The sequence below is a fragment of the Orycteropus afer genome, unplaced genomic scaffold (genome assembly GCF_000298275.1).
Source record: "Orycteropus afer afer isolate SDZICR_OR568_19922 unplaced genomic scaffold, OryAfe1.0 scaffold00524, whole genome shotgun sequence".
Classification (NCBI taxonomy): domain Eukaryota; kingdom Metazoa; phylum Chordata; class Mammalia; order Tubulidentata; family Orycteropodidae; genus Orycteropus; species Orycteropus afer.
In genome coordinates, this window is record NW_006922111.1 from 1,048,254 (window position 1) to 1,057,843 (window position 9,590).

General features: G+C 55.2%; 1 protein-coding gene across 1 annotated transcript in view; it reads right to left on the reverse strand.

Moving 5' to 3' along the window:
• The window catches only part of WNT7B (Wnt family member 7B), a 63,384-nt gene extending 54,082 nt beyond the window's left edge, over nt 1-9,302 (reverse strand). The window contains exon 1 of the mRNA XM_007955639.2: nt 9,127-9,302. Within this exon, the coding sequence (XP_007953830.2) occupies nt 9,127-9,302 (176 nt within the window). The remainder of the gene's footprint in view (nt 1-9,126) is intronic.
• Nucleotides 9,303-9,590: the final 288 nt, after the last annotated feature.

Here is a 9,590-nt window from a genome sequence, read left to right on the forward strand (position 1 = left end):
TGTTTCTCCTGCTTTATCTTGCTTCTTTGTGTGGTCTGTGATGCTCTGTTGTCTCTGAGGCATTGTGACGTTTTTGTGTTTATATTTAATTGGTGATTGTATGTTGGAGTGACTTTCCCACGATTTTCATTTTCTTTGATTTGTTTGTATATTATCTACGCAAGCAGGGTACTGTGCTGTGCTCTTCTATTTGCTAGTTGGCGGCACTTATACACTCACCACCTGTCTCCTTTCCCATTGTCAGCCTCCTGTATGTCCCTGCCACCCTTGGCAAACAAAGCCTATTCCTAAGTCCCTGGAATCTGTATGAGGATGCTATCACTTTAAAATCCAAAATGGTTGCCACTTGTAAAGATTCAAAATGGCTGCACCCTCAGTCACTTTAAATACCCAAAATGGCCACCGCTTGTAAACATTCAAAATGGCTGCACCCTCAGTCACTTTCAATATCCAAAATGGCTGCCACCTGTAAACAATCAAAATGGCTACACCCTCCAGGCAGCAGAAAGTCCACAGCTCAGGTTGTCTCCCTCCTTGCTGTTTCCCTTCCTAGTCATAGGCCACCAATACAGTTGACCCTGCAGCCCTTGGTGACCAGGGCTGATCTTTTTTAGGTCAATTCTCAGGTTCCAACACCGCTAGGAACTATTCAGGCTGTTGATCCCGTCAGAGTAGCTGACGGTCCATAGCTCTGACCATCTCTGTGCTCACTGTTTTTGTTCAGGATTTTCCCACTAGTTGGTGCCTAATCCCCTTCTGTATAGTTCCTTTCAAAACTCAGGGACCCAGGATTATCTTCTGTATCTCTGTCAATTGGTTTTTCTTTTCTTTGTTGAAGAGGGTCTGTGTTGCTTGTCTGTCTATTCCTCCATCTTACCAGAAGTCTGCCATATTTATCCATTCTTCTGGCAGTCCATGGTAGTTTCAATATTTTTCACCAACACAATTCAGTTGCATCAATTCTTCTGCAGTCTCCCTTGTTCATTGTCCAGCCCTCACATGTATGCGAGTCTATTGAAAAGACCATGGCTTGGGTCAGGCACACCTTAGTCTTCAAAGTGACATATTTGCTCTTTAACACTTTAAAGAGGTCATTTGCACCCAGTGCAGTTTATTGTTTGATTTCTTGACTGCTGCTTCCATGGGCATTGGTTGTGGACCCAAGTAAAATGAGATCCTTGACAACTTCAATCTTCTCTCCATGTATCATGATGTGTTTGTTGGTCCAGTTGTGAGGATTTCTGTTTTCTTTATGTTGAGGTGTAATCCATACTGAAGGCTGTAGTCTTTGATCTTCATCAGTAAGTGCTTCAAGTCCTCTGCACTTTCAGCCAGCAAGGTTGTGTTGTCTGCATATCAGAGACTGTTACCGATTCTTCCTCCAATCCTGATCCCACTTTCTTCATATAGTCCTGCATCTCGGATTATTTGTTCGGCATAGAGAGTACGTAAATATGAAAGCCTGATGCACACCCTTCTTGATTTTAAACCATGCAGTGTCCCCTTGTTCCATTTAAATGACAGCCTCTTGGTCTATGTACAGGTTCCTCATGGGCATGATTAAAAGTTCTGGAATTCCCATTCTTCTCAATGTTATCAATAATTTGTTAGGATCCACACAATTGAATGCTTTTGCAAAGTCAATAAAACACAGGTAAACATCTTTCTGGTATTCTCTGCTTTCAGTCAAGAGCCATCTGACATCAGCAATGACATCCCTTATGCCACATCCTCTTCTGAATCCAGCTTGCATTTCTGGAAGTTCTCTGTCAATATACTGCTGCAACCACTTTTGAATTATCTTCTGCAATATTTTACTTGTGTGTGATGTTAATGGTATATTTTTTTTTATCATTTATGTCTTCTGTGGGATCACCTTTCTTTGAAATGGGTACAAATATATAACTCTTCCAATCTCTTGGCCAGGTAGCTGTCTTCCAAATTTATGGCATAAATAAGTGAGCGCCTCCAGTGACACATCTGTTTGTTGAAACATCTCAATGGGTATTCCGTCAGTTCTGAAGTTTTTCGTCAATTCCTTCAGTGCACCTTCGGCCTCCTCCTTCAATACCATTGGTTCTTGATCATATGCCACCTCCCGAAATGGCTGATCATCGACCATTTCTTTCTGATACAATGACTCTCTGTGTCCCTTCCAGCTTCTTTGGATGCTTTCTACATCATTCAATATTTTGAGCGCAGAATCCTCCAATACTGCAACTCAAGGGTTGAACTTTTCTTCAGTTCTTTCAGCTTGAGAAATGCCAAGTGTGTTCTTCCCTTTTGGTTTTCTAACTCCAAGTCTTTACCCATTTCATTATAATAACTGACTTTGTCTTCTTGAGCCATCCTTTTGAAATCTTCTGCTCAGCTCTTTTACCTTGTCATTTCTTCCATTTGCTTTAGCTACTCTCCATTGAAGAGCAAGTTTTAGAGTCTCTTCTGATGTCTGTTTTGGTCTATTCTTCCTTTCCTGTCTTTTTAATGACCTTTTGCTTTCTTCACGGATGATGTTTTTGATGTCATCCCACAACCCATCTGGTTTTCAGTCACTGGCGTTCAATATGTCAAATCTATTCTTAACATGGTCTCTAAGTTCATGTAGGATATAATCAACGTTATATTTTGGCTCTTGTGGACTTGTTTTAATTGTCTTCAGCTTCAACTTGAACTTGCATATGATCAATTGATGGTCTGTTCCACAGTCAGCTCCTGGCCTTGTTTTGGCTGAAGATACTGAGCTTCTCCATCGCCTCTTTCCTTAGATATAGTTGATCTGATTCCTATGTATTCCATCTGGTGAGGTCCACACGTATAGCCATCATTTATGTTTTGAAAGAAAGGTATTTGCAATGAATAAGCCACTGGCCTTGCAAAATTTTATCATGTGGCTTCCGGTGTCATTTTTTTTTTCAGCAAAACCATATTTCCCGTCTACTGATGCTTCTTCCTTGTTTTCAACTTTGGCATTCCAATCACCAGTAATTATCAATACATCTTGATTGCATGTTAGGTCAATTTCAGACTGCAGAAATTTATTAAAAAAAAAAAAAAAAACCACTTCAATTTCTTCATCTTTGGCTTAAGGGGTTGGTGCATGAATTTGTGTAACAGTCGTATTAACTGGTCTTCCTTGCCGGTGTGTGGATATTATCCTATCACTGAGAGCACTGTACTGCAGGATGGATCTTAAAATGCTCTTTTTGATAATGAATGCGATTCCACCCCTCTTCAAACTGTCATCCCCGGCATAGCAGACCACATGATTGTCTGATTCAAAATGGCCAGGACCAGTCCATCTCAGCTCACTGATGCCTAGGATATTGATTTTTATGCATTCCACTTCATTTGGACAACCTCCAGTTTTCCTAGACTCGTACTTTGTACATTCCACGTTCTGATTTTTAATGGATGTTTGCAGGTATTTCTTCCTATGTTGAGTTGTGACACATCAACAAATGAGAGTCCTGAAAGTTTTACTCCATCCACATTGTTCAGGTCGACTCTGCTTTGAAGAGGCAGCTCTTCCTCAGTCCTATTTTGAGTGTCTTCCTACCTGAGGAGCTCCCCTTCCGGCACTGTATCAGACAGTGCTTCATGGCTATTCATAAGATTTTCAGTGGCCATTCTTTTCCAGCAGTGGACCGCCCAGTCCTTCCCAGTCTTGTCTTAGTCCGGAAGCTCTGCTAAACCTGCCCACCACAGGTGGCCTCGCTAGCATCTGAAACACAGGTGGCACGGCTCCCAGCACCACAGCAGCACACAAGCCACCACGGGATGACAGACTGGCAGACGAGGGCGGTCTCAATCTGGAGTCCACGGAAACCTGCTCAGCATCTCAGCACACACCCCTGACAGAAGGGTGGTGGCTGGGCGTGAGGTGGCCCTGGGAGACGAAACCTCCACCACCGAAGCCCCACGGTAGTGCTCACAGGCAGCAGATCAGAAGGACGGGGGTTTGCTGGAGGCTAGAAACCTGTACTGGCAAGAGGAGGGGGCAGGATGGGCCACAGAGCCAGAGCCAGTGCAGGTCTGGGCCCAGCCACGTCCACCATGAGGTGGCCGACTCCAGTGCTCTGATCATCCCCACCTAGCCCCATGCCTGCCATGGCTGATGGCTCTTTGCCAGTCCCCCTTGCTGACAGCCAGGGAGGAGGGCAACTCAAGAGCAGACCAGGACGGCGTCCACAGCTTGGCCCCAGGGAAGAAGGCTCTTGCTGGGACAAGCTGAGTCCCCAGAGCAGGAATGCCAAGTTCTGCATCCTCAGTAGAGCATTAGGGGCGGGTACCATGTTCTCGAGAAATTCCCATTCAAAGGGCTTTCATTTGCGCCCCGGCCATGGGCACTACAGCTGGGCAGGTGCAGGGCGAGCTGAGACACCAGGGCCCTCAGCCCCAGCCTCCCTCCCTGCCGGCATCCAAGCCACCACAGTTCAAACTGGGCAGCGTGGCCAGACTTCAAGCCCAGGACCTCCCTGCCCAGGAGGACACAGAAGACAGTCGGGACAGGGATGGCCATGGCGAGGGGCTCCAGAAAGTGACGCAGGTTCACAGGTGTCAGCGAGGTAGGACCCCTGACTTGGGTTTTTCCAGCCAGCACTGCTTGCTGTCAGGTGGGGGCCTCCCCACTCAGGCTGTGCCCACTTTACAGTCTGTGGCTACAGGTGGCAGCCTGGGGCCTGCCCAAGACTAGTGCTGTCCATGGAGAGCCTTGAACTTCACTCTGAGGCCCAGGATGGCGGCTGTGGCCCTCTCTTGCTGTGGCCTGGGGCTGGGAGAAGAGTCAGAGATCCAGCTGTCCAAGCTTGGAGGTTCAGCCTCCTGGCCAGTACAATGGGTCAGCCTTCAGCACCGTCTGCTGTGCACTGGGGACCCAGGGCTCAGGCTTCCCCTCCAGGGCCTGAGAGCTCACTGCCCGCTTCCGACAGTGGGCTGGCCCACACCTGGGGCTCCCTCTGAGAAAGCAGGACGCCATGTTGGGACAGCTTGGGGGGAGGCTGCTGGCGGGCAAAGCAGCCCCCGGCGGGAGCCACTGAGGGAAGGCAGAGCACCGCACACCTGTGCCCACCCCCACCCGCTGGCCAGCCTGAGGGGAGGCCCCCAGCCCAGTGCACGCCGGGGAAAGAGGACAAACGGCGGTTTTGTCCTTGGCCAGCGGGCGGCCGGCGCCACACAATGACCCTTTCATCAGGCTGAGGAGCCCTGGGCCGGGGTTTCATCTGACAAGGGAGGGCGCCCGGCCTCCTGTCCCCTTGGGGGGCGGTGCTGAGCCCTCTCTGATCTGGACCCAGGGCCACGCCGGAGGCGGCCTCCAGGCAACCTGCTGAAGCCCTCCACTGCTCAAGAGGCTAGGGGACGGCCACAGGCCACCCAGAGCCGCGTGGGTTTGCCTCAGGTTGACCCTGAGCTGACGGTGGGTGTGGGTCTTCATCGTCCAGACCTCCACCAACGCATACCTCCCCCCACTGCCAGCCTCAGGGGCTGCCTGGGCTCGCCACAGGTGCTACCCCATACCCCTCTGGGGGCCTGAAGCCCACCAGCTTTCCGAGGCTGGTGTGAGGACTTCAGAGGTGGAGATGCAGGGGTCCGATTGGCTAGGGCTGCCCATGATCTCCCCAGAGAAGCCGGGGTCAGTGTACAGGGAAATCACGGGCACCAAAAATCACCTCCATTTGTGGTAGACTCCTCCCCTCCCCTCAAAGCCCCTCCAACAGCTTCCTCTCCCTGCCGGACCACTACAAGGAGAACCTCCTCTCAGAGGTGGAAGTGTGGGAAGCCAGACCCTGGGCCCTAGGGGACCTCTGCGAAGGGCCTGGTGAGCCCACCTCGGGGAGATGCTTTAAGGCTGACCATAAAGTGAACGTGTCTAACAGTGAAATTCAGTTTCCTCTGCCAGGAAACTCTCCACATTCCTGTTTAGTCTAGCCAACTCCTATGCATCCTTCAAAACCCTATCTGGTGTGGGGCCTCCTCAGAAAACCTTCCGAGACAACCCTCAAAAGTCCACACTTCCTCCTGAGAAAACGCAGCCTCCAGACCCCTCTGAGGTAGCACCAGCCAGACTAATCATTGAGAGGGCTCACTAACGGGGCACTGACCAGACGCTAGGCCATGAGCTGAGCGCGCCATCAAGGCTTCTCCTTGAATGCTCACAGCCACCGCGTGAGGCTTGGGCTCCCATATGCCCACTTTACAGAGGACACAGCCGGGGTGATGGAACATGCCCAGACCATGACAGGTGGCAACAGGATGGTACCAGGCCTAGCTCACTGCTGGGCCCCTCAGCCTCGTGAGGGTTCAGGGGAAATCCACTTGGAAAGTGGCCAGTTGTCCTGCAGCCCCATGGCCCACACAAGGAGGTCATCCTCTCACGACCCTGCCCCCCGCCACCTCCACAGAGGGTCCATTCCCAGAACACGCCATCCTCCCCCTAACAAACGCTCGTGGGTCTCAGCCACATGCAAGGACTGTGGGAATGTTGTCCCTAAGAGGCTCACTGTAGACATCCACAGCTGGGGCTCCAGCACGAACCCCACCGTGTGCACCTCGTCCACAGAGCATCGTATCCCCATGGGTGGCATGGGCCTGACCGGAGTCCCCCACCTTCCAAGGAAGGACAGGGCTAGAGTAGAAGCAGACCCTCTGAGGCAGGACTGTTCTTCTCCGGGTGACCTGTCCAGGCCTGGGGCAGCAGCCTGCCCTGCCCGCCCCCCCGACTGGGATCGTTGGGAGTAGGTCTGATTCAGCACCCCCACGCCCCTACAGTTAGGCCCACAGGGCTGTGGGACTGCGGTTGGTACCGACAAAGCCACAGTGGCTGAGCCGGGAAGAGGCCCAGCCTCGGCAGGGCAGTGGTGATGGCCCCCCAGCCAGGTGGTCGGTGAGTAAAGCCCGTCATCCATGACTCATTCTGCTCCCAGAGCGGGCAGTCACCCAGAGGGGCCCAGACTGGAAGACCTGGGGGTGGGCACTGCTCACCCCGCATCTGACCAGCAGGGAGAGGGAGGCCCAGACCAGAAGGGACCTGCTGAGGACAGTAGTCCAGCCCCGCCCTGGCTGAAGGCCTCGGCCAGGCCCCCAGGCCAGGCTGACCAGGCGCCAAGGGCCCCCCTCTTGACCTGCCCTCCCTTGGTTGGGCCCTTGCTGCCCCAGGGGCTCCTGTTTGGATAAAAGAGGCAAAGAGATGGGCAGGGCGGGTGAGGACAGTCCGGGCCGGGATCTGTGCTGAGGCTCAAGGTCCTTCCAGGCCAACACACCCGTCCAACGCGATCAGTGGCCAGGCCCAGGCATGCGTCTGGGATTCACTGTGCACAGACCACGGGGAGGACAGGGAGCAGGAGGGCGGCCCAGGTGAAAGCAGGGGGATAACTGTCCCCCAAGCGTCTGTGGGCTGAGCAACGGGATGCCTTCTGGAAAGTTCTCTGGAGCAGAAACCAACCTCTGCCCAGAACCCCTCCCGGCCCTGGCATCCGGGCATCGCACAGGCCCCAAGTGAGCCTTCAAGCCCTGCTGTGGGGCTGGGCCTGAGCTAGCCACTGGGCCCACTTCTCACAGCTCTCAAAGCACCTCTGTGCTGGCCGCCTCGCCCGAGGCTGGGCCTGGGTCAGAGGTGGCCCAGCGAGGGTCTTCTCACCAAGCGCACTTTCCTTCTCACGGCCTGTGGCCTGCTGCCATCCGCAGCACCTTCCGGCCCTGCCAGCCCCGCGACCACCAGCATCGGGGGGCACAGGACACCCAGAGGTGCAGGGTCCCCCTCGCTCGCTCCCCAGCTCCGGTGCTTTCCACACTGGGTCTGAAGGTCGGCCTGGGGCTGGCGTTGGGGAGGGGTGCTGAAGGCAGGCAGGGCAGGCGGGGGCAGAGCCAGCCTCCCGCCCCCCACAACCAACGCCCGCCCAGCCTGGCTCAGGAGCACTTGGAAAGCTGTTGCCTCAGAATTTCTGCCAACACAGCTGGCCGCGCACATTGGAGCCAGCGGGAGGGGGCGCAGATGGCAGCCTTGGCAGGCCTGGGCTTGGGGGTTCCTTTTTGAAAAGGAAATCTTGGGGTTACCAAGGTATGGTGGCCTCCACCTGCCGGAGGAAGGAGGGGTCAGGCGCTCCTCCACTCCTACCTGTCTCCCTCTCCCACCTTCTTTTACTCCACAGCAACCCCCCTCCTTTTTCCCATCCCTGACGTCTCCTGAAAGCCTCCGCGCTAACACCAAACCTCAGCCTGCCTCCGAAATGATTTCCCAAGCAAGGGAGATGCCCATTCTCTGCCGAAGCTTAAGTTTGAGGTGTCGGGGTTCTGGGGAGGAGGCAGCTTCTGGACCCCCCAAGACTAGGATTCCAAGGCCCCTTTGGTTGACTCATCTCCAAGCAGGGACACCAGAAAGACGTCCGCTCCAGCCTCACAGAGGGCCATCGCAGCCCCCCACTATCCTAGTCCGGGTCCCCCATGATCTGGCGGCCCCCACCCCGCCCGTTGCCCTGCCCAGGGCAGCCCGCTCCCCCTACCCACCCCAGGCGATGCCTCCGCCGCCGGGGCTGCCCGCCGGGCCTGGAGCGCTCGCTGCGCGCGGACCTTGTAATTATGTCCCACAGCCCGGGAAACCGCGGGCCTCGTAGCATCTGGCTGCGGTTGCGAACTTTTGTTTCAAGATGCGCGACTATTTATAGAAGGAAAACTGGTAGGATAGTAATTTCCTAGGAGCTAGAGGAGAAATTGGCTGCTTCTCTATTAAAAGGGGGTGGGGGCGCGGCTATTTATTAGCCCTGCGGCCGCGCGGGGAGGGGGTGGCGCATGGAGCGCGAAGGCGACGGGTGCCCCCTCTGGCCTCGTTAGGCGACCCCGGACGTGGCCCGCGTGTAAAGGAGGGGGAGGGGGAGGGGAAGGAGGGGGACCGGGAGGGAGGAGAAGGAAGGGGAGCCGACTCTGAGGTTTAATCAGTAGCATCCAGCTTAAATTCCCCCAAACGGCGGTTCCATAAATCAAACTTCTTTTTAAATCGGAGGCCAGAGCATATGCATCCCATTAGGCAGCCAGCGAAGCCACCGCTGCGCCGACGCGCCCCTCGGCTCGCTGGGCCAGGCCGGGCCCTGCCGGAGCTCCGGAGCCGGCGCGCGCGCGCTCCCTCGGCCCGGGCACCTGGGCGCCCCGCGCGCCTCCTGCGTGCCCCTGGTCCGTAGGTGAGAGTCGGCGCCGCTCAGGCCGCCCAGACCTGCGGGGCAGAGCGAGAAGCCGCAACGACCTCGGGACCCTGTCCGGCAGGGCTCCGCGTGCACGTGGGTGCCAGTGGGTGTGCGGGGAGCGGCCGTGTGCATGCGACTCTCCCGAGCGCAATACGGGCCTGGGCGCCGCCTGGGTTAACGTAAAGGGTCCCCCGCTGTCCCCGACTCGCCTGGGACGAGCAGGGACTCTCCGCGCCGCCGCGCGCTCACCGGACCGCGCGCTCGGTGCGTGCAGTCCGGTCCACGCCGGCAGTCGGGCTACGCTGGAGCCACCCTTTCTGAGACACCGGAGCCAAGGACTTCTCACGGCCGCAGCCGTCCCCCCAGGTGCTCCTCCTCTACGGCTGAGGCCGGTCAGGCCGCCCAAGTCCGCTGGCTCCT